A 25852-nucleotide genomic window follows, 5' to 3' on the forward strand; every position below is an offset into this window, starting at 1 on the left:
CGTCCTCAGCCGCACTCCGGTGCTTGTACATACACCTGCGCGCACACACACTCACAAAATCTGTTCCCTCAGCTTCACTCCCAACTCTGTCCCTTTACTATTACAAGCCCAGGGACCGTCTGGGGTTTGGAGGCGGGGGACTGGCCTCAGGGCGCCCCTGGGTGAGTGGAATTTCCTGGGTCGATTTCAGCGCTATGCTCACAAGCAGCTCCACCCCCGCTTGGCTGCTTCAGTCACTTATTCAGCTCCTCAAACGTGAATAGTTTCGCTCAAAAACACTTTCCTCCTCCCCTATCTCAGCACTCCCCCACCCCACTCTCTTCCCACCGCCTGCACCATCCCTCCTTTCTCTCTCCTCTCCCCTCCCCCCTCCAGCGGAGAGGGGGGAAATCCCACAGAATAGCAGAGGAAGCAACCTCGAACTGTGCCGAGGAGGGAGAGGAGTTGTGCAGCCGGGATTAGGGGAGGGGGAGAGGTGCTGTAGGTGTTCCCCGCGCCCACTCCTCCCTAGGCTCCGCTGGTGTGGGCCCTTTTTATTCCCCCTGCATCTCTAGCTGGCCCAGAAGATTTTTGTCCCCCCCCCCTTTAAATACAAAGTAGCATTTATTTATTTCTCTCTCTTTTGGGGGGGCGAGAGAGAGAGAGAGAGAGAGAGAGAGAGAGAGAGAGAGAGAGAGAGAGAGAGAGAGAGGAAGAAGAGGAGTAGAGGAGCTCCGAGGATCTCCAGGCGGCAGGAGACACTCTCCTTCCCCCGCCTGCCCCTTCCCCCTCCCCTTCCCACTCCCCACACGCGCGCGCACATTTCTCTCCCCCCTACCCCCTCCCCCCCACGCCGGACCCCGCACCTCGGCGCCAACGGACCAGCCAGCCCAGCAGCGGGAGCCGCAGCGGGATGGAGGCGGCAGCCACGGAGCGCCCCGCAGGCTGGCCGGGGGCGCCCATCGCCCGGACTGGGCTCCTGCTCCTCTCTACTTGGGTCCTAGCCGGGGCCGAGATCACTTGGGGCGGCGGCGGCAGCGGCGGCGGCGCCCTCGCCTCGCCACCCCGGCTGCCGCTGCTCTCGCCGCGGGGAGTCGCGGGCCAGTGGCCGGAGCCAGCGGCTGGGAGAGGCGGGGGTCTGGGGCGCTGGCCCCGGGAGGAGACGTCTTATCCCGGCGGTGGCGGCAGCAGCCTGGCGGAGGAAGGAGAAGATGAAGAGGAGGAGGAAGCTGTGGGGTCAGAGGATAAAATGCCCTGGGGCCGAGGTTTTCTGGAGCTCAGAGGGTCTGCCCCAGCTGCGCAGGGAAAGCTTGGTGCTAGGAGGAGTCGCAGGGCGCAGCCCCCGGGCTCCCTAGCCCATTGGGGCAGCCGGGGCAATTCTTTGGCGGACGGATCGAGAGGGAGCCGGGCGCCGGCCAAGGGCTCCCCGGAAGAAGGGAGGGGGCCGAGAGCTCGGGGGGCGGCGGCAGAAGAGCTCAAACTGACCAGTACCTCGTTCGCCCTGACCGGGGACTCAGCGCACAACCAAGCCATGGTACACTGGTCCGGATACAACAGCAGCGTGAGTACCTCCCTGCCTGTTCGCCCGTGTGTGTAAATGTAGTCTGTCTGTCTGCCTGTGTGTGTCAGTATGTCAGCTTATGTGCATGCCTGTCTCTCCACCTGTCCATTTTTCCACCTGTCTATCTGTCAGTCCTTCCACCTGCTCTGTTGGCTGACTCCCCCAGTTACGCTGGGACGCCTGGAGAGGAAAAGCAGAGACTCACTCGCCCCACTTTGGGAGAAGCTTGATTGTCCGGCTCTTTGCTCAGTCTCTCCCTTCCCCCTCTCCTAGTCCCTAACAGGTTAGCTGAGTTGGAAGGAGGAAGGCGTGTGCGTTTGTTTACCAATGACCCCCGGGGTTGGGGGATTGAAGCGGGTGCAGGTTGGGATCTGAGCTCTTGTTTTTAGACTGGTGGGGAGCCGGGCAGGCGGGGCAATGACAACCAAGGGGTGTGTGTGTGTGTGTGTGTGTGTGTGTGTGTGTATGTGTGCGCGCGCGCGCGCGTGTGTGTGTGACAGTGTGTTTTGTGTGTGTATGTATGTGTGTGTGTGAGTGATGTGAGATCTGTGTGCATCCTCGAGTGTACATAGTAGATCTGGAGTAGGTACTGCTGGACAGACTGACAACTGTGGTAGACTAATCTTTTCCTCATTTCGTAGGGGTAGGGATGGACCTAGTCCTTGTCTTGCCTTTCTGGTGCTGGTTCCGCAACCTCTCTCAGATCTAGGCTCCTGTGTTGATTTCCTTAGACCTAGCTTGCTGGAAACTAACCCTTCAAGGGCTAACCTCGCAGGAAGCGAGGCAGAGAATAAAGTTTGGAGCACAAAGGGAAAAATGCCTCCATCTTCCTTTAACCCCCTTTTTTGGGGTGGGAGGGTGGAGGAAAAAAAAAAGAGCCACAAGGAAAACTTCGCTTTTGTTAGGGTTTTTTTTTTTCTTTCTTTCTTTCTTTCTAGAATCAGCTTGTGATACTGTCTGAGGCTAGTGAGGATGGTGTCCCGGCTCCTGGCGGGCTGGCTGCCTTCCCTTTTCTCCAGCGTTTTGCATCAGGAGGTGGCGCCATTGATGTCGCTCCTGAGCCCCCTAGGTCTGTCTTCCTCCCGCTCTACCCCCCCACCCCCCACCCCCAGCTCCGCGCGCTCACCCCACCTCCAGCGTATCTACATTTCCCTCCCTCTGAGACAGCTGCAGCGGCCAGGCTATGCTAAGACGCTTCTGGTCCATAGGGTTGGTCCTCCCAGCATTCCTGATTCTTAGAGCAAAGTCTTGGAGAAACTGGGGTTCTCAAATTCGACCATTCCCCACCTTTCTTCCAACTAAGACTGCTTGAAATACCATAGACTAAAGTGTATCTCTTACCCCAACCTGACACAACTCTTTCCCCTTCTTTCTGGTTTCTTGGTATAGTTTAAAAAAAAAAAAAGATTTTTGCGAATGATAAGGGGGTACGAACAGTTTCTGGTGCCAGCTGCTCATTTTCCAGTCCATATTTTAGAGGGTTGGAGTGCGGGTGTGAGGGAAGATGTGTTTTCTCCTCCCCTTAAAATATTGACCATTCACTTGGCCGTTTCTTTAGGAAAAAAAATTTTTTTTACCATTATTTATAATTGGGAGTGGGTGGGGTTGTATTGGTGACACGAAAGTGAGAGGTTCCGCAGAGCGATGTTTACTGGAGGGCTGGTTTCCTTTTTGAGCCGGGTGCTGTTCTTAATGATAAATAAATGACCTGGGTCTGGATTTGTGAAACAAGTGCAGACTTAGAAGGATGATTATGAGACAGAAGGTCATCTCAGTCTGGGTTTCCAGTGTAATAGTTTGGTGTTTCTTTTTCTCCAAGCAGCCCAGTCTCCTTCTTGTGGGTATGTCGAGCTCTTGAAGTTTCATAAGGGCTAAATATTTCTCCAGTGCTGGAGGGGTTTACTAGCTACTTAATGTTTGCTTGCTCTAATGAGTTACATCGACAGTCAAAACCCAAGGAGGGTTTAGCAGGAGAGATTTCGAATCCGCCCCCCTCCCCCACTTTTATTATAAGACAATGAAGTGTGTGTGTGTGTGTATATATGTATGTAATGAGGTATAGCAGTCTTGTGATATAACACAATATGAGTGCCATGTCTTAGGCAGGGAGTATCCTCTCCAGGGATCTGTTTGCCTTAATCTTTCATTGGACAAGCAAAGCTACGATACTATTTTTCATTGCTACTCACCTACCCATTTTTAAAAGCATGTATTATTGGTGAATTGACAAAACCTGGAGGACAGCCATTTGTAGGAAATATTTTCAGAGAAGACTGATGAAATGCCATACTGCATTCTCTCTCTGCAGACCTGTCTATCCAGCTGTGTAGCTGGTTAGAAACAAGGCAGTCAAGCAGCTAGTCTGCTTCACCCTGGGAAACCACCCTGGGAAATAGTACTTAGGTCCAGATGTAGACCAAGGGGAGTATGAGACTTGCCTTATTAATGAACAGTTTTGAAGAGCTTTATTGGTTATGCTCTTCCTCAACATGTTGGGTCAGGAAAAAAGACAATAAAATTATAAATATATATTGGAGTCCCAGGCTTACCCACCTTTGGGGTCTAAGAGTACTGCTTGTGATGCTTTCAAGTAGGAATATAGTTCCTTTGGTCCTGATTTTCAGATACCACAAGTGTGTACTTGTGGGAGTCTACTGAGACTAAGTATATCTGAGAACAGGAAAACTATTCCCTCGCCTCTAGTAGTCTTCAGGGAAACAGAACTAGAAAGGATGATTTGGACTGTTTAACAGTTTTGCCACTGCTCCCAGTCAGGGAGAAAAAAGATACTGTAAATAAAAATCATTGTGAGGCTGATGGATTATTATGAGTCCACATGAAACTGCCTTCTTCATCAATATAAAGGAAAGAAGGAAATAACACAGTAGATAGAGATTTAGTCTGGGCTATTTTCAAAGGGAATTCCAGTTCCCATTTCAGTTTTTAAAGAGTTAAACTTTTCCTTCTTCAGGAAGGCCACTAGTCTCATTTGACAAATATAGAGATCCTCTTGTTCTCTATGCAAGTACCTTTGGCTTCACTGACTTGACTCCCTATCTGTAAGGTGGTTATTTTAGGTTCCATTTGTAGAAATATCAGTGAGTCAATCCTGAGTGGGGTTGAAAGAAGGAGAAAGAAAGGGAGTGCTAAAAGGCAAGGGTGGAATGGAGGATCACTGCTGAATCACAGCTAAGGATCACTGGAATTAGTTAGATTGGAGAGGGAACCTCAAAGCCCCAGGAGAGGGAGCCTCTGCTTCTACATCTCAGGGTTGGCACCTTTTTTATAGGGAGGAGCAGGAGAAAGAGGAGTCTTTAGCAGAGGAGGAGAGGGGAAGGGTGCCATTTAAAGGGAAGTGGGCTCTGGTCCTTGGTCTTTTAAAAATTCATTTTTAACCTGCTCTTGTTAGGGAAGTGGGAGAGAGTGAAGGAGAGAGGGAAAAGGGGAGAGATGGAGGGTGAAGAGGGACAAGGAGAGGGAGGGAAGGAAGCAAGGAAGAGAGAGAGAGAATGAATATACACGTATGTTAATGAGGACTGTTCAGAAGGAGGGAATTGAGGTTCTCTTCAGGGGTCTGTAGTCTCCTGGAGCTGGGATTCCTTTGATGAATTTGGGAGTGTTTAACATTTACCCTGTGGAACATGGACCCTGTCTGTAAAGCTCATGTGAAAACAGAAAATCACAGTTTTTCTCTTTTCTTCCAACTGGAATCTTGCTGCTCAATAGGTTGGCAAATGGACCTTGAGAATGGAAAGCTACAAAGGCAAGCTTGGCCTTCCCCTTTATCTCTTTTTTTCCCAAAAACATCCCTACCAGCTTGTTCTTCCCTGACCCACTTCCCACAGCATTCTGATGAGAATTTGATATTTTCCCCATAATCATTGATTCTATGATATTCATCTCAGTGATGGTGAATTTCACATTGCATAGTTCTATGCATGGATTTCAATTAAGACACCAACAAATTCACCCTGTTTGGGAAAGAAGGAAGATATTGATAATTGCAAGTGACTGCCAGGCCTCACTCAGTTCCTCTTGGGAGCAGTCTCTTAGGAGGTAGAGGAGATATAGTTTCTCTTAGACATTCTCACACACACAACTAATTCAGCTGGACTGTGCTGTAAAATATTTACTTCTAATGTGCAAAATAGTGACAAGTTTGATCAGATTAATTGTATTCACTGGGTGGATATTCTAATTGCAACTCTCAAACATATTTTTCAAATAGCTTTTGGCTGGATTATCCAGCCCTCCTCACCCCTGTGCACAGTACTGATGTCACAATATCTTAATGCATTTTCCTTCTTGGAGACTTAATAATGAAGCCTGCCTGCCACAGAAGCCATTCTTCAGGAGTTTGCCAAAAAATCTGTTTTTAATTAATATTACAAGGGGAGCCATTTCAGCTAAGATGTCTCTAGGAAATAAAGTGGGATATTGCAACACTAATTGCTCTTGATAGTTGTCTTCCCTCTGGTCAGGCTAGAAGTGAGGGGCACCCTTGGGGTGGGAGAGCTGGCCAAAGTCAGTTTGTCCCTAGGGCTGTCAATTTTATCCAATGTATTGACTTAACTGGAAAACAAGAATAATATTTCCTCCTTGATTTCTACAGCAATTTTAATGCAAATAGAAGTTGCAAACTACTTTAAGTGGGAGTCCTTGCTAATGGTTGCAGAAATGGAATAGCTGGAATCAGCTTTATAGCTGGCAAAGGAAGGCTATTGGAAAGTGGTCTTTCTAACTTTGTTGGGTTAAGTGAAGGCTAGAGGTGGGGAGGGAGAAGAGAAGCTGGAGGGGCTATTTTCCTTGGACTTCAAACATTAATTAAAATGACCAGTTACTCTGAAGCTCATTAATCTGTGAGATCAGCTTTATCCCTTAAAGAACAATAGAATTAACCAAATAGCCTGAGATGGAAAAACCCATCTAAGGTAAGCAATTTATCTGAGGAAAAACAAGGACCAGAAAAATAAGTTGAGGATTCAGTTTCTATCTTACCTGATGATTTTTTAATAATTTAAACTTCTTTTGAAGGATGGTTGGGTAAGGAAAATAAGGTGAGACTCAAATGCTTTTGATCAGCTCTGACCTTTGTCTGGCTGAAGGAACATTTGAAATATATGTCGAATAAGAGGTTTTTAGATTATTTCAATAAACATTTCTGCTTTCTTTGTTTTCCTTTTTATTATGAAAATTGAGAAGCGGCAGCAAATGAGGCTATGTCCTATACTTATGGGTTTAAGAAAAGTCATGTATTTCCTGTACACTCAATCATAGTATCTAAGAATTGGAAGGGATTTTAGAGGTAATGGAGGATGGATTGAAATCTTCTACAACATTTCTGTGGTCACTTAGTGACTGACTGAAGATACAGGGAATCTACTATCACCTAAGGTCACTTAATCTATTGTTAGCTTTTTCTTCTTTGTTGGACAGATCTACTTATTAAAAAGCTCTGCCTTATACTGAGCCAGAAACTACTTCCCTGAAACTATTATGCAAAATTTCATATTTCTGCTTCTTCAGCCCAAAGAGAATAAAACTAATCCATGCCCTATATGATAACCCTTTGAATATATGAAGACTGTGATGACGATAATAATAATAGTAATAATAACTAACATTTTCATAGCACTTATGTGTCAGGTGCTTTACAAATGTTATTTCATTTTATCCTCACAACAGCCCTGAGAGTCAGGTGCTATTATTGTCCCATTTTACAGAAGAAACCGAAGGAAATGGGAGGTCAAGGAACTCACCCAGGGTCACAAAGCTAAAAGGGTGCTCTATCTACTATGCCACCTAGATGACCCCAGTAATAATGTCTCCCATACATCTTCCCTTTCCTAAGATACACTGGCCCAGCTCTTTCAAATTGCAGAAATCAATCAATCAAAATACATTTATTTATTTATACCAGGCATGGTGCTAAGTGCTTCTCTGCCAAGCTATAATTCCAGATCACCAACTACTTTTTGGACATTTTAAATTGTATGACCTATATACATCTCAAACTCCACCTATTCCAAACAACTCATTTTCCCCCCCAAATCCTCTGCTCTTCCAAACATCCTCATTATTCTCAAGGGCAGTATTATCCTCCCATTCTCAACCTCAGAGTTATTCTGGATGCCTCCTCATTCTTAACTTCCCTTACACTAGAAGTATCAAACATGGGGCCCACACAACACTCCCTACCAAGTGAAGCCTGAACCAGATGAAAATATAATTGGGAAATACTTAAAAATAAATTAAAATAGGTAGTACTAATATATAATTTTCTAAGTCAGTATATAGCCCACAGAGATACTCATATATGGTTTAGTGGTCCCTATTTCTATTAGAGTTTGACAATACTGCCCTATATAATCAATCAGTTGCCAAATCTTGTATTTCTACCTTCACAAGATCTTTTAATCTGTCAGTCATTCAGTTTGTCTGTCTGTCTGTCTATCTATAGATCTTTCTTTCTATCTATCTACATATCTCCTCTCTACTCACATAGCTACCATCCTGGATTAGAGTCCTTTTACCTGGTTTACCACAATGGCCTTCTAATTGGTCTTGTTGCTTCAATTCTCTCCCCACTTCAATCCACTCTGAAATTAGTTGCCAGAGTGATTTTTCTAACATGTAGGTCTGACTGTCCATAACAAGTAGTGCGTATCTTGGTCATCCCTAGCATAATAAATGTCACTTTAAAATTACATTTTTATTGCTGAGGCCTCAGAAATTGAGTTTTAGGTCTCCCCTCCTTTGGGGATCAAATCAAATTGAAGACATTTTATTTACTTTAGGAAGTCTTTTTTAGGCAAGATTCTCCCTTTCTTTGGATTAGGGTTTTGATTGGTTCCTTTTCCTTCACCAGAGACACCAAATATTTCCTTTCCTATGAATAGCCTTAGTTGAAGTTATAAGAACTGTGATTATTTTGGTGAGCATCTATGATTCCAGATGGCTGATAATGAAACATACTCTCTACCTCTTGATAGAGTGCAGAATTTTTTTTGCTTGACTGTTACTTTTCTATTTTTTTTTCTAATAGGGTGGGGGGTAGGAAGGAGAGAAAATAAATTTCTGTTAATTAAAAAACAATTTTAAAAAGAGTGGAGGAGGTGCTATAAGTGTGGAAGGTCGCACGCATATTCAGATTATGTCATCATATTATTAGTTTTGCTTTATTATTTTATTTTCTTACAACAGACCTTTTACAGAGCAATCAGGAAATATTTGTAATGTAAAAACAAAAACACAACATTGAAACTTTTTTAAAATAGGAGAAAAAAGAAACCCAAGTAGCGTATGGCATGATCAGATTGATTATGCTCTGTTTAAAGCTAGGCATCCATCAACAAGCAGTACAGTTTGAAGATCAGTCTTGGAGAAAGAGTGGGGAACTTATTTCTAGCACTAGTTCAGTGGAATATGAACATTATTATGTTCTTTATAGGACTTGATTATATATTATCATATACAGTCTAAAATTGTGAGCTCCTTGAGGGCTGGAACTATCTAGTATTGGATACCTCTTTTCTATTTCCCATACTGCCTCATATAATGCATGACACATAGCAATCCCTTAATAATAACTTGTTGAATTAAAGTGATATTAAAGTTTTTAGCCATCATAGGTAATTATAGTGGAAAGAGAACAGAAGTCATGGCCTTCTATGAGATCATATATGAACTTCTTCTTTCATTGGTAGTTTGCATTTATAGCTTTATTTAGTTCCTTTCCATCCTGTAACCTTTTGAGGTAGGTAATAGAATTATTTTATACATGTCCCTATTTTATAGATGAGGAAACTAAAACACAAGGTGGTTGAGAGATTTGTTCACCACCATGTCAACAAATGTCAAAGGTCAACAAATCAAATCAAGACCTTGACCCCATGACAGCTAAACCAGAGTGTTGAGCCCTTTCTACTATATACCTTATTACCCTTGAAGGGAATTTGAAACTATATTCCAAGTTTGTTATTTTATTGAAGTTGGGCAGTAGGTCCATATAGTTTTAAAACAGAGGGAAGGAAGGGTAAGTCATTGCCATATCATTACTTTTCTCAGTACCAACAGAACAAACATTTACTGAGCTCTTAGTGTATATAAAGCCCTGTGCTAGGCACTTTGAGGGTATTTAGGAAAATTATAAACCTTGACTCCTACCATCTAGGAGCTCAAAATTTAGAAAATTTTTCAACAATGCAAGGAATGCCATGAGGCAGTATGTGATGACCATTTCATTGTATACACTGTGTAAGCTCTCTGAGTTCAGTGGAAGGAGAAGTCACTATTTATTGGTATAGTCTGGGAAAGTCTTACAGATGTAAGTCTGGAGCTGAACTTTGAAGGATATATAGCCAGAGAGATTTGTGAGCAGTTGAATAGACTGGTTTGGCTGGAGTAAAGCATTCTGTAACAGATGTATATTGGGAGCTGAATTTATTTAGTGGGGGCCCTGGTTGCTAAACTAAAGAGTCTAGTTTTTATCCTTAAGGCAGTGCAGTGAATACTTTTGAGTGGCAGAATGATATGATCAGAGATGTGGTAGAGGAAGATTAAGCATTGGTCTTGTGTAGAATGGATCAGAACAGATAAAAGTCTAGAGGCAGAGAGATTTGTCATATATTCATGCAATGTCAGAGCTGGAAGAAATCTTAGTGATCATCCAGTTCAGCTCCGTTTGGAAGTGAGGCAGCTGAAGCCTAGAGAGGTTCTTATGACCTGCAGGAATAGGATACATTCATTCTCTCATAGAGTACTCTTCTCTTCTACACTTTTGTCCTCTAGTTCTCTCCTTTTGACCTCAGCCAATCCTCACTCTTTCATATGCTCTGCTTCTTCCTCAGAGTTCTCTCTTTTTCAAGGGGATTAACAGAGCTTTCAAAAAATGAGGTTAATTGCTCTTCAGAGTTGGTAAAAATAGGCATAGAAAAAGTATTTCCAAGGTCATCAAGGAAAGCTAGACTAAGTCCCTAACTCAGATTCCAATATTCTGTTCTTTGGACTGTCCTGCCTTTCCTCTTCTGGGATTAATTCTTCAGATTTCGTAAATAAAAATCTTGTAAGCATTGGGTGCGCTGAATATTGCTCACTGTTGTTAATGGGGACCTCGTGTGAGTCACTTCGCTTCTTCAAGTAGTGAGTGAATCAAAGCTGGTTGCATCATGAGAGAGTGTTTTGCTCATTTATTTTGATAAGTGTAGTTTGGGTTTAATTATTTATGGTAATGTTGTTCTTCATAGTACATAACTAAATGTGCAATAGTAAATTTGGAAAAAGTAATGAAGTCTGAGTAATAGTCATTTTCGCTACCAGGCTTAGCTATGAAATCTTTACTGAGGAGTAGGATCGTTCCCTTAGGGATGTAATGGCAATTTTAGGGTTCGCATGGAGTCAGATTCACAAAGTTAATTGCACAAGGTTTAGGTAAACCTTGGTCTTCTGCTTTATAAGGGTGAACTTTAAGAAATTAGCTCAGAGGAAGAACTGGAAAGAAAAGAGAAATGGGAAAATAGGAGATTAAGACCTTAGTGGTGTCAGTTTCCATGGCTAAAGTGGCTGACCTCTAGGAATTAAAATTTGTAAAGTGAAAGTAAAATCTCCACATCTAAATCACTGTAAAGAACTGATCAAGAGTAGAAAGAGATTAAAAGAAAATTTGAGATTAAAGGGATCATAAAAATAATCTAATAATGGAAGAGGAACATGATGTCCAGAGAATAAAGGTGATATGCCTAGGCTCATATGATTTGTCAGAGACACAGCTGGGTCTAGAACTTAGGTCTCCTGACTCCCTCCCACTCATATGATCATCTTCTATATCCTGTCATCTAAGAGATTACATTCATTCACTCAGGCACCTATTATGTGACCAGCATTCTTCTAAGCCCTATGGGAGATGTAGAAGAAGGATGCTTTTAGTCCTCATGGAATGAACAGTCTGTTTCTAAAGAAAACATAAAACATATAATTTTACTTTCCTATTGGGTAGCCCTCCCTTTGCTTTTTAAATTTTCTTGGAGGAGAGAATTGAAAGACCAGGGAAGAAAATCCAAGCTGTCCATCTTGCTTTGGGTATTTCTCATTGTAGCTTATCAGAGAAGGTTCTTGGAGTAGGTGACTGCTATTTTTTAAAAAAGAAAACAACAACAAAAATGGGCTTTCAGGCTCCTTTGGCAAGTATAGTATACAGTTGTCAGCAGAAGGCTCTGTAGAGATAATGGGATAGGCCCTAAAGTTCCTATTTTTGCCTTTGCTCATTTTCTCTGAATTCTCTCTTAATGCTTAAATGTGAAGTAGGGCTGGCATCCAGGACAATCTGCTGAATATATTTAGTCTCCTACTGAAAGGGAGGGTACCTGCCATCCTGGCTAATTAGCTTTGGAGTAAGACACAACCCTCTTTTCAGCCCAAAGCCCAGGTTTCTCTCCAGTAGGAGGAGAGTACGCATGAAGTGGGAAGCCTCAGATCCTTGACACAAACACTAGAGGGAGTGTTGCCCTGGGAAAGGAAGAAAAATAAACAGAATAAAATAATAATGATAAAAGGAGGTTGACACCTGAGTTATTTTCAAAGAGCAGAAGCAGGGGGGAATGGGGTTTTGTGAAACATTTTATGGAAAATGTGTGTTTTGTTATATGTATAAATCACTACTCATAGTACCCTGAATAAGAGAGAATATATTTCCTCTGAACTCTGCTCTGGTCAGACAACAATTAGAAAATCAAGCTTAGTTTGGGGCATCATATTTTTTAGGAAGTACTGTGACAGACTGGAGTTTTCCCATAGGAGAATGACCAGGCTTGCTAAAGGAATATGAATATCAATGTAAGGAATTGAATTGCAGTTGGTGGTTTAGTCTTTAACATAGAGAAGAGACACTTAGAAGGGACATGAAAACTGTCTTTAGCTGTATGAGTATTATGTACTATTGAGAAGAGACTTGCTCTGCTTGGCCCCAGAGGATAAAAACTGTGAGGCAATGAGTAGAAACTGCAAAGAAGCAGGCTTAGACTTCTTGTGATGGAAATTTTCTGACATTGCTATCTCAAAGTAAAATGGAATGTGCTTTGAAGTGATAGTGAGTCCCCTCCCTCACTAGAGGTCTCTAAACAAAGGACCTGTGTATGTTGTAAAGGAGATTTTTGTCAGCTCTAGGTCAGACTAAATGACCTCTGAGCTCCTTTCCAACTCTGAGATTGTATGATTCTGACTTCATGCCCAGAGTGCTTTTCTCTTCACCACAAGCCTCCCTGATAATATCAAACCAGTGATGCCCAAGTAAGATAATGGAAATAAACATCCCTTGTAAACTGTAAAGTGAGTGTGAGAGCATATATTTATATATAAAACACACATATAGATAAATATATGTATATATAATATAAAATAATAAATATATGTATATGTATATAATATAAAATAATAAATATATGTATATAATATAAAATAATAAATATATGCATATATAACATAAAATAGCAATTATAGCTCTACATATATTTGTATGTAGGTATGTGTATAATTACTGGATTAAGATGAATATTTTTTCTATTGAAGCAGTTAAAAATACATAGATGCTCCAGAACCTTGGACAGCTCCCAATAATTTTCCCCTCATGGCTGGATTGCTCTTCTCTTTCTCCCAGGACTGGTCAGAGTCCTTTTGGCATTAATAATATTGGATTGTTTGTCACAAAGACCTAAGTTTGAACCAATGGCTCTTTTCATTCCATATAAGCTAATGCAGATTTCCAGAGATTGGTATAATTTGGATGATTTCTTTTAGTTTTCCATTGCAGAATTGAATTTCTGTGGCCCTATCTTGTATATTCAATTCAATTCAATTCAATGGATTTATTTACTAGGCACTTATGGTGTGCCCAGACTTGTGGCTCTTAGGCTGGGAAGAGGTATGAGCTATATTCCTCATTCTTAAGAAACGTATATTGCTTTGGAAAACTTGGGAAAAGTATGAAACAATGAGATCAGCACACAATTATATTTATTATTCCCTTTAATATATAAAGTGCTTACTAAAGAAAAGGTACTGAACTAGACCATGAAGGAAACTGGAAAATAAAATGGAAGAGTCTTTGCCCTTAAGAAGCTTATGATCTGATAAAATGCTAATACACATAATAATGGCTAACATTTATTTATGTAGTGCTTTAAGGTTTGCAAAATGCTTAACATATATTATCTCATTTGATCTTCACAATAGACTTATGAGACAGGTGCTCTTATCATCATTTTACATATAAAGAAAACTAAGGCTAAAAGAGATTAAATGTTTGCCTAGGGTGTCACACACCTAGTAAGAGTCTGAGACAAGATTTGAATTGAAGTCTTCTTGACTCCTCATCTAAACCTCCATCCATTATGCTGCCTAGCCACCAAGCAATATTACTTTGTCATACATTGTAATAGAGTTTTAAGCTTAATGTTGTTAGGTGAAAAAAAGTGAGTATAATCAAATATAAAATATATGGCAGGGTCATTAAAAATTTAACAATAATTAGGAAAGGAAGCATTATGATAACTGGAGTTATTAGTAAAGGTTTCTTAGAAGAGATGACTCCTTTCAGGTTCTATCCACTGATAGCTGGAAAAGTATGGAGCTGGTAGGGTAGTACAGTGGATAGAGTTCCTGGCCTGGAGTTGGGAGGACCTGCCTTTGAATTTGACCTCAGGCATGTTCTAGCTGTGTAAGCCTGGTCAAGTCATTTAACCCTCATTTCCAACTGTTTCTTAGAATTGATTCCATGGCAGAAGATAAGGGTTTTTAAAAAAATGAATTGTATTTTTTCTCTCATTCTTTGTCCATATACATGCATGTATAAGTTTACACACACACACACACACACACACACACAAGCCTTACACTACTCAAGTTATGACTGGGATGTGTAAGTTAAGTACAGATGCTGGTATGCCTGATTCTGTGAAGGAAGGGATTAGTTTCCTTGATATTACATTCAACAGGAGGGACCCTGGTAATATGCCAGTTCCATTCTTCCGTGCTCCAGACTGAAATGTCTGTAGCATCCAGTAGCCTGAGACCTTGGACTTGAGAGCAGCTACAATACTCTTTCTAGAATAAACACAAACATATGTGAAATGCTCTCCAAAGGTATATAGAGGTAATCCGCTGCAAGAGTGAGAACACTGGACCAGAATTCAGAAAACCTAAATCCATCTAATCTCTTAAATTGCTGGGCAGTCCTGGTCAGTTCACTTGGTTTCTTTGGACCTCTTTGTGACATGGTACTTTGGACGAGGTAATCTCTGTGGTACGTCTACCTCTAAGATTCAGCGATTCTCATTCTTTCTGAAGTTCCCTTGCAATCCACTTTTCTTAAAATCTATGGGGGGTCTTTCTTGGAAGCTAGAAGAGCTAGCCAATCACCTGGGTCCAATATAACTAATCTTCCCTCCTTATTCTCTCCTACCTTCTCTGTATAGCAGCCTAATCAGGCACCGACTGTGCCCAACTGCTGAGTATATTCTAGGTCCATCCAAAGGGGAACTTTTGAGTCTTAATAGTCGGGATATAAATGTTACAGTTGAACTCAATTTCTGATTGAATGCTTACGATGTAATTTCATTTGAAGGGGGAGAAATGCAGGGTTGGGGATTTCAGTGGTCCTGGCTGATTATTTAAAATATATTAGTTCCGATGAAATATTTAGCTTTTAAACAACAAATTTAATATGGTGAATTGCATTTTACTTATTAATGGCAGTTGCAAGGAGATTTGTAGGAGTTGTGCTAAAGTGCACTGTTGTGATATTGCAAAGTATAGTAATTACTGTAATATTTTGTTGAATTATTAATATCTACTATGCCTGCAGGAATAGCAGCCTCTGCAGCAGAATACGTTTTAAAATTGCCTTTTTCCCTCCTGGCTTTGTTTTGTTTTTTAGGCACTTATGAATTTTTTACAGATGGGTGGGGGAAACTGGAGTCAATTACATCATGCAAAACACCCCACATGCCCTGTCAAAAGACCTAGTACCAAAGCGGTTCACAGCCGGTCCACCCCCACCCTCAGTCAAGCCTGTTTGCAAAGCTGAGAAGATCATATTTTGGGGAAAAGGCCAAAATTGATCTTTTTGCAGCAGCTGGGGCTGGTGGAAAAATATGTCAGTAAAGAGTGCATGTATGGGGCTCATAGCATTTGTATGCAGAGTTGGCTTAATACATATGCAGAGAAAGGGGTTACCTATAGCCTATGATTTTTGGAACATCAGGAATTGACCCCATATTGTGCCACTGATGTCTGGAAATCCCATGATGGTCACCGAATCCTAGATTTGTTATAGGACCCTGAAGAGGTCACAAAAGCACAGAATCGGAGTGGGAAGAGACCTTGGAGGCCATTTAATTTAGCCTACATTTGGACAGGAAGCCCTTCTATTAACATCCGGAGGGCAGGGGATCAGATTAATTAGTTTCATTCATTTCAATGAAATCAATGAAAATTTATTGTGTGTACTGCATGTTAGGGTATGTGTAAGCTCTGTGGGAGATATAATGATAAATAAAATACAATCTATATCAAAGGAACTTTTGGTTTAGAGTAGGCAAGAAAAGACATGTGAATAAATGAGCATAATAAAAAGCAGTGTGCTATGAATGAAGGAGAAAAAAAGACAAAGATAATTCTGGGAGAGGCATTGTTAAGGGGAAGGCTAGGAGGATGGAGAAGATTCAGTATGGTCAAGGTAGGTATGATTTGGGCATGCATACATTGCCCTTTCTAAGCTCCTTTCAAAAATCTGACAATGAATAACTCTCCTTGGAAGGAATGAATTTGTCAGATCTGGGCCAGGAAAGGACCAGTGGGATGCAGAGAAGAGAAGTCTCTGAAAAGGGGGGCCAGCCAGAAATATATGACCACTGATTATGTGTTAAAAGGCAGAAATTATTTTTCAGTGAAAAGGAAACACTGATACAGAGAAAGTAGAAGTGACTTGGCTAAGGTCACCTAGCAAATCATTCATAAGGCAAGACTAGAAGCCATATCTTGATACCATTCAGCCTGGGGCCCTTCTCCCAAGACTTGGCCTTTACAGTCTCTGCTTGTTAATGCCTGCTATCTGAGAGAATGGGGGCACAAGGGTGACATCATCAAACAGTTCACTGGCTTCTGGCAGCATTTCATAGTCAGCTTCCCTATCAGTGCAATTAGTGGAGTTTTCGTGTAATTAAAGGAACCTTCCAGAGGAGGCAAAGAAGGAGGCAACAACATTTCCCAAGAAAGCTGAGCATCTTATTTCTTTTATGAATTTACCACCCAATGTTTTTGATCAATACAGGGACATTATTGTACTAATTGCGGTAACTGTCAATAGCCAAACTCATAGGACAGTGTGGAAAGTGAAAGGCTTCCAGACAATGGGATTTACTCTTTGCCATAATAAAGACGACCTTCTCCACACCTGGTTAGCTGTGAAAACCTCTAAGCATTTAGAATTATAGAATCCTAGAAATGGTAGGGAGCAGAGTTCAGGTAATCCAGCCCTTTGTCGTGCATAGGAGTCCCCTGTAGAGCCTCCCTGACAGGGAATTACTGGTCACTTAAATACTCACATGATAGAAGAGGAAGAAAAGATGATCTAGTTTAGGATAAAGTGGTCACCTAACTGGGAAGTGTCCAATTAATTCATTAATCCAATTAGCCCCTTGCTCTCTGAAATGCTTTCTCTTGGTTGCCCAGCAACCAAGATAGACTTTCAATGCATGCTGCTGGTGAATGGAGCAGTAGCTTTTTCTTCCTACCAGCACTCCCACCCCTTCTCTCCTTTTTTGTTTATTTATTTTCAGATTCACAGTAATAAAGAACATCATCATTCCCCAGCTCCTCTTCTTACAAGTTAAAAAATTTAATTTTCATATCCACAGTAATGAAGACGTCCTAATTCCCTTCCTTTCCTTTTTTTCAGACAGGTTCTCTCTAGACCTCTATATCTGATCATCTAGTATTTTGTATTGCTCTTCTGAATTTATTTTATTAAAATTGGAATTCTTTGTGCACTAGACTGCAAGATACTCAAGGGCAGGGACCATGATTTATTTACCTTTGTATCCTTATCTATTCTTGTATTTTTGGACTCTGTGCCTAGCATAGTACATTATACATAACAGGCTATTAAAAACAACAAAAAAAGGTTTGTTGAAGATGTGCTGGAGGCCTTAGGATATTTCCAAATGTTACTTCTATGCCAAGTATTTGTAATGATGAGCAGAGTGCTTAAATATCCAGATACAAAGAGATGTTTTTAAATGTGATAATAAAATTAACCACTTTCTATTAGACATGGGAAAGACGAGGAAAAAATGTATGGTTTTATACCAGGACAAAATCTAAGGTGTTCTGGTCAGATTGGGGGTGGTTATTTTGGGGTGGTGCAGATTTTAATAGTGGAGATCAACAAGGCAGAATTCAATATCTGTTTACAAAATATCCTTATGCAAAATATTACTAAACTCCAACATGAAGTGAATTTTGTATGTAAAGTTGGATTAGTTGTTTTTAAAAAGGCAAGATAGAAAAACAATTTATCTATTTAGAGCAATACCATAATAGTATATACCTACAGGATATAGTGTGTTTCTCTCAAAGGGGAGTTAAAAAATACCTCAGATCATAAGAAAGACTCACTGAGTTAAAGAATTCCAGAGATGGAAAAGATCTTTTGAGATAATTTTGTTCATCAAGTGCTATGCATTAAATACTGGGGATACAAAGTAAGGCAATAAAGAATAGTCTTTGCCCTCAATGAACTTATAGTCTATGGGGAAAGACAATGCAGATACCTGCAAGGAAATATGTACAAACTAAAATTATATATATATACATACATATATATATGTATATATGATAAATTAATTGGATCTAATCAACAGAGAGGAGACACTAGCATTAAAGAAGATAGGGAAAGGCTTTATGTGGAAGATGGGATTTTAACTGGTGCTTGAAGGAAACCAGTGAAGGCAGGAGATGGAGATGAGGAGGAAGAGAATTCCAAGTATGAGGGGCAGCTCAACTCCCTAACAAAATTAAGCCCTGAGAAAACTGACATGTCCAAGGTCACATATTGAGTTAGTTCCAGGACTAGAAATTAGGTTTGGTGATTTCCAAGTTTAACTGTTGTGCTACTAAGCCACTTAAATGATTTTAAATATTCAGTGAGCAGTATCAATAAATGTGGAGTTAGAAAAATACGTAGTATATGTACTTCTCTGCGACGTACCATATAGTTGAGAGATTTAGGGAGTTAAGACAAATGAGGTTAATGATGACAAGGATCTTAAATTCCAAAATGTGCCTGATGTTAGCTCAGTTTTACTTTCATGACTGACCACAGTTTGGTCTCAGACCTGGTCTTGTATGAACCATAATTTTGGCTCACTGTTACAGGTCCCTAATCCTGACCCTAGACAGACCTCTAAAGAGAATATCCCTAACCCTGACCATTAATGAATCTATAAACGTGGCCTCAGACTAATAGCTCTAGTCTTTTTTAAATCTTTACTGTCTGTCTTAGTAACAACTCTAAGACAGAAGGGTAAAAGCTAGGCAAACAGGGTTAAGTGACTTGCCTAAGGTCACACAACTAAGAAGTCAGATTTGAACCTAGGTCCTCCCAACTCCAGTCCTGATGCTCCATCCACTGTGCCACCTAGCTATCCCTAACAGCTCTAATCTTAACTATACATTTCTTTCTAACTCTGGCCTTAGACTGCCACCTAAATCTAAAATAGAACTTTAACTCTGATCACTATGTTCTGATCCTAGCTCCAGAAAAATAATTAATACTGTCCTATTTATCCCTCACTCTATCACAGGATTCTTTCATCCCAGCTAGTTATTTTAAAAAAAAGTGAACACTTTGTCCCAAGAGAAATGTGTGGACCATCTCTCTTGCCCCCAAATAGCTCCCACCTTTTGTGTAGTTGATGGCAGCTTAGTGGATTCATCTTTGTATATCAAGGAAACATTTTTTATCCTTGTCTGGACAAGGAAAACATATATCTGCTCAGTTGAAGCTTTTTTCCAGTGAAGCTAATCCATACCTAGTAGAAATGATTCTGAGGTGTCATGAGGATAGCCACACTTGGCTGTATTTGGGGATGGTGGCTATAGTTTGTGGTAACTCTGCTTCAAGAAGCGAGAAGATGATAGGGACTACTGTGAGTAGGATGGATCTTTCAGAGGCTCCTGTTGGACACTGGGAATCAATCAGCTCTCTTTGGCTAAAAAAGTGCCAGCTCCTTTGGCACATTTCTTTCCGGCTACAAATCACTCCACTGTCTCCAGCCACCTTCAGAAGAGGGAGCATCTCAATTGAGTTGCTGGCGACTGTGCCTCCCTCTTCAGGGAGGCTCTTTCTGATGGCAGTGCATCTGTTCCTGCATTTCGAAGGACTTCGGACCAAGGTAGTGTTTAATTCTCCAGCTACTGTGCCATCAGGCTATTCAATTGCCTCTCTGCCAGTCTCAAAGGCCTTTCTTTCCCTAAGGCTTGCTTGTTTAAGAGGAGGCCACCTCCCCAAAACCTAGCCCACTGGAACATGAATCCTTCTGGAAGGCTTTGCAGGTCAGTTTCTAGTCCCTCTAAAAAGAAAACTTAAAGGTGGGGTAGACATCCTTTTCCATGCAGTAGAATACTGGTAATAGAAACAACTCTCTAATTCATGGTCTGTTTCTCTTTGGAGCTTTGGAATGTGCTAAAATCTTATTCGGGCTCTGGCTAAGATCTTCAGACAGTGCATTAATTTTGGGGTCCATCCACTGTCTATTGGATCTTACCAGACTCAAGGGTAGAATTACTATTACTCTTGCTCCATGAACCTTTTTGGGACTAAGCTAACTAGTATTGTTTGGATCTTTTTGAGCCCCCTTCTTTGTAAATATAATCAAATAACCATGAAACAGCCCGGAATTCTTTTTTTTCCCCTTCCACTCTCACCCCTTAGGATGCCAGTTTTCATTCCCTGGGACAGACCTACAGGAAAGCTCTCTCTTCACTTTAATCTCTGTTTAGGATGCATCTGGTGCCAGATTTCATTCAACCATATCACAATCCCTCCTTTATGACATCATTGCTCATCACCATGGAAACATTTCCAGAGTCACAGAGACTGGTTTGTGGCATCATTGAAAGCATCAGGCAGGAGGAGGAGAGAAGAGGAAATGCAGGGTGGGGGGAGATGTTAAGACCAACCCTACAATAAACATGACATGGCAGGAAAATATAGTTTTACTTTCTTTGATGTTATATATTGGAGCTTCTTGACAAAACTAAATCTGTGGATTAAATTATCCTCTAAAATGTGTGGAATTAACTATATCCTCTAGAATCTGTGGAAAGGGATGTCTTCAGGGTGAGGACTCTGGCCTTTGGTCAGTTTTTATTGTAAGAGTCTGAAATGGACTGGATCAATCCATTGCTAGCTGAACAAAACTCAAAGGAACATAGTTTTAGGTTAGAATCACAGAGTAATAAAATGTTAGCTCAGAAAGAGACCTTAAATTTTACAAATGAGGAAACGGAGGTTGAGGGAAGACGAATGGCTCCACTAAGGTTATCTAGTGAGTTAGTAACAAAGCTGTTTCTCCTGATTCTTTGGTTTCTTCAGCTTCTAAGGTTCTTGGATTTTCTTTTTTTTTTGAAACCCTTACCTTCTGTCTTGGAGCCAGTGTATTGGCTCCAAGGCAGAAGAGTAGTAAGGGTAGGCAATAGGGGTCAAGTGACTGGCCCAGGGTCACACAGCTGGGAAGTGTCTGAGGCCAGATTTGAATTTAGGACCTCCTGTCTCTAGGCCTGGCTCTCAATCCACTGAGCTACCCAGCTTCCCCCTGGATTTTCTAATTATAGCAAACACAAGTGCTAAGAAAACAGGGTTCCTCTGATAGGCTCTCACCTCTGGCATTTGAGAACATGAGAAACTGAAATGCTTAAGGAGACTGGAAGAAGGAAAAGAGTTTTACAGAAGAGGTTGGACTTGGCAAATTCCTTCTTCTGAGGCAAAGCAAAATGAGGGGTAGAAAATTTGGAGCTTTTTTTTTTCTAGTATAACTTTTTAGGAATTCTGTTTTGGGTCACACTCTACTAGTTACAGTGAAGTACTTATGTGTTGATGGGTTGTTGGTACTGCTTACCTTGAGGAAAGTGATAGCACTGTGTTCATAATAGTATATTTAATTTCAAATATTTATTCTAATTTTTATTGAAATTGTCATTTTACGTGTCTTACATATATTCTTCATGACCCCTTCGGGGTTTCTTGATAAAAGATAATGGTGTGTGGTTTCCTATTTCCTTTTCCAGCTCATTTTACACATGAGAAACTAGGGCAAACAGCCTTGAATGACTTGCCTGGGATCACAAAGCTAGTAAGTGTCTGAGGCCAGATTTGAACTCAGGCTTGACTATATAATGCGCTCCCTTGTTACCTCATCTCTCTTAGTAGGCTTTCTAAGTCCAATGAAGGTGGGAACTGTGCTCTCTTCATCTTATTTTTCACATATTAACTGTCATAGGGCCTCACATATAGTAAACTCTTCAGTAAACGCTTGTTGAATGAGAATTAATTGAACTTGTTCCTATTGAATAGGTAGAAAGAGGCTACATGGTGCCATGGAAAGATTGCTGAGCTCTTCTCATCACTTAGAATCTTTGTGGCCATGGGCCAGTTTCTTAAACTTTCTGAATCTCATTCTTTTTCTGTAAAATGATGATTATACCTGAAGTACCTACTCATGTTGTTGAAAGGGAAAAATTAGATAATTATATTAGTGGTTTGCAAACTGTAAAGTTCCATAGAAATGTTAGCCATTATTAACAGAAAGTGCAAGAGCACTGATTTCCAGGGGTTTGCTCTCTAGAGATTAAAGGAATTACCTCCAGATTCCCGTGGAGTCCACTTCCCTGAAACCTATCTCTTTACAAAACCTTTATAAACCCTTTTGGTTAATAGATCTTCACTGATCAGCTCCGAGAAGGAGCCTGGCTTATATGTTTTCTCTGCAGTGGTGGATATCAGCTATACCCCTTTTGGTCTCTCAGCTTATTCCTCAGTTTGGTGTTCTCTACCATAAGGCTAGCATTTGAGTTTTCAGTTCTAATTTTAAGGAGAAAAGGCAGGAAAGCAGAATCTCTTGTCTGAGGAATAAGCAGTGAGGCTAATTTTCTCTCCCCCGCAATAGAACCTTGCAAGATCAGACTATTATTCCTGAGGGATGCTGATATGAGGACAGGGACAGAAGCTTGACAGAGTCTCTGGGGGATGTCCCCTTTTTCCCCAGTGCTAGGATTCCCATTTACAGCTCTGGAGAGAGGAAAGAAGGCTAAAGTAGAAGAAAGTAAAGTTTTCTAAAGAAATTTTTTTTTGAAATATGAATGATAATGTGTCTTGCAGTATTTTAAAATATTCAGGATGCCTCAACAACATTAACCAGCCTGTCAGAGCTGCCTGTGGAGTTGGTGACTATCATTGTTGCATAAGAATATGCTCTGCATGTCTGTGTGTATGTATGTATGTCTGTGTAGGGAGGGGTGGAAACAAGTTGAGGTTTGGAAGTTGGAGCTTAACCTGAATACTCAGTCAGCATTTTTTAAAAGTATTTACCTTTTGTCTTAGAATTGATACTATATCCTAAAGGGCTAGGCAATTGGGATCAGGTGACATGCCCAGGGTCACACAGCTAGACGAGGTCAAATTTGATCCTAGGTCCCCCTGACTCCAGCTCTGGCTCATTTATATACTACTTATATACTACTCTAGCATTTTTTTACCAATTGTATTTTATTCAACTAGCCCACCTAGAGGGATATCAGGTCTATATTTGACTGGCTCAGTGGTTGGTGCATGGCATTAACCAAAGTCGTCCTCAGGTTTATTTTTCCTCCTTCAGAACTCAGCACAGATGCCAATTCTTCCTGGACACACTCAAACCTTTATGTGTTGCTTCTCCCATTAAATGTAAGCTCTCTGTGGTCCAGGGCTGTTTTGATTTTGTAGTTATATCCCCAGGACATGGTAAAGCTTAAAAAATGATTTTCATTCAGTGGTGATCACTCCAGCTGGAAGGGACCTCTTCTTCCTCTGAACTCAAGAATATTCTCATAAATCGATTACATTCTAATTTTTATTAAAGGTATCTGTAGGGGCAGCTAGGTGGCTCGGTGAATTGAGTGCCAGGCCTGGAGAATGGAAGGGGGGAGGGCCTAGGTTCAAATGTGGCCTTAGACACTTCTACTTTGTGCCACCTTGGGCAAGTCACTTAATCCCAATTGCCTAGCTCCTTACCATTCTTTTGCCTTGGCACCAATATTTAGTATTGATTCTAAGGCAGAAGGTAAGGGTTTAAAAAAGGTATCTGTATATATTTCTTATCTACCTCATTAGATTATAAGTTTTTAAAGGCAGGGGCTGTGTCACAGTCATCTTTATATACCTATAGCGCACTCAGCAAGCACATGGCCTTGCACATAGAAAGTATTCAGAAAATACTAATTAAATGGAACTGAACTTGTTGAATCCATTTGTTGGGAGCCCTTGTGGTTTAGTGCAGTGAACATCAAGACTTGGAAGATTTGGGTTTAAATCCAAACTCTGCTTCTGTGATTATGGTCAAGTTAGTTAAACTTTATGGCTCCTTGTTTCCTTATATGGAGAATTGGACTAGATAATCCCTAGTTCATTCATCACTTTTTCCTATAATTACTTTAAAAGCTCCTTAAAATGGTGGTAGGGTAGACCAGAAAACTTCAGAAGCCTCTTCCAGCTCAAGAATTCTGCCTATCCTTCATAGGTGACTACTGTCTTTGTTTATGAAAGACATCTCGGAGCTGGACACTTTCTAAAACAAGTCAAACAGACTTGACCCTTGTTCTTTAATGGTTTGCAACTGAATACTCACTATACTGATGCAGATGAATGATGGGATAATAACAATAATCCCACACATTGAAAATAGCATGTCATAGTAGCTAAGTACTTTATTCAGGTTTATCAGAATTGTAGGAGGCATCATTATCTCCATGTTGCAAATGAGCAAAATGAGACCTAGATAAATTGAGTGACTTGTCCAAGATCCTATAGCAAGTCACTGGTAGAACTTGAGTCTTCCAATTCCTGGTGTCTGGCACTCATGGAAGTCTGCAGCAGGAGAGACCGGTATGATACCTGCTTGGATCAGTGGGAGGCTGATAATTTGTTTTTTTCTTGGTGGCACAGCCCGATTGCTCATTGCTAAGCCCATCTCCCAGTACTCTTTTGTGTCAAACTGTTTTTTTTCACTAAACTTTTTTTTTCTGGCCTAAATTGCATGCCCATAAAGGGACACTGCTAGGGTTCTCATCTTTAAACCTTCTTGTCCTTCATTTGGGGACAGTGTCCTCACAATACCAGTTTGTGCCCAGTCAGCCAGGACCTGCTTCCCTCTTCTTGCAAAATACTTGCCAAAGAGGCTCTGAGGGAGTGGATCTCTGAGTGCTCAGCCTTCTCTTAAGTCACTGAAGCCAGAGGGCCTTCTGCTGACCTTCTTTTAATTGCTAATAATTATTCGGTTTTATGTAGCCTGGGGTGATAAATATTCATAAATGGTATAGTGCATTAGTATTAGGTCCTTTAAGCCATTGTGTTTTTAATTAAACTGAAATATGGAATTAAAAGCAATAAAAGGAAATGGTAAGATGAGACTATATATGTATTCTATATATGTTAATTTCATCCTAGTCCTAATACTGCCCTTGAATAAGATCCACATCCCCAAAAGGAAATAATATGGTATATACTTGTTGTTCAGTTTCTGACTCTTTGTGACCCCAGTTGGAGTTTTCTTGGCAAAGATACTGAAGTGGTTTGCCATTTCCTTCTCTAGCTCACTTTACAGTTGAGGAAACTAAGGCAAATAGGGCTAAATGGCTTGCCCAGGATCATAGAGCTAGATTTGGATTTAGATCTTCCTGACTCCAAGCCTGGAGTCTATCTACTGAGCTATCCAGCTGCCCAAATATATATGATCAAAATATACACAAAGTATATTCTATTTATAAACAAAATAACATTGATTACAGGGCTATGCTCAGGCTTTACACAAGCCAGATATAGGGAAAATATATATATATATATGGCAAGATTTGTTTCAATATGGCATTCACACACAAATGTATGAATACACACATATGCATACACACACACACACACACACATACTTAAGAGTATCATTGTGACATGGAAGTAAACCTGGGTCCTGAAAGGCTATGCTAGCAAAATATATACCATAGCATCAAGTC

At 40.9% G+C, this 25852-nt stretch overlaps 1 protein-coding gene across 1 annotated transcript in view; it reads left to right on the plus strand.

Moving 5' to 3' along the window:
* The first annotated feature begins 892 nt into the window (after window positions 1–892).
* SORCS3 (sortilin related VPS10 domain containing receptor 3) overlaps window positions 893–25852 on the plus strand; it is a 690838-nt gene continuing 665878 nt past the window's right edge. Inside the window, exon 1 of the mRNA XM_044660176.1 lies at window positions 893–1540. Within this exon, the coding sequence (XP_044516111.1) occupies window positions 893–1540 (648 nt within the window). The remainder of the gene's footprint in view (window positions 1541–25852) is intronic.

Source organism: Gracilinanus agilis, chromosome 2, assembly GCF_016433145.1.
Source record: "Gracilinanus agilis isolate LMUSP501 chromosome 2, AgileGrace, whole genome shotgun sequence".
Classification (NCBI taxonomy): Eukaryota; Metazoa; Chordata; class Mammalia; order Didelphimorphia; family Didelphidae; genus Gracilinanus; species Gracilinanus agilis.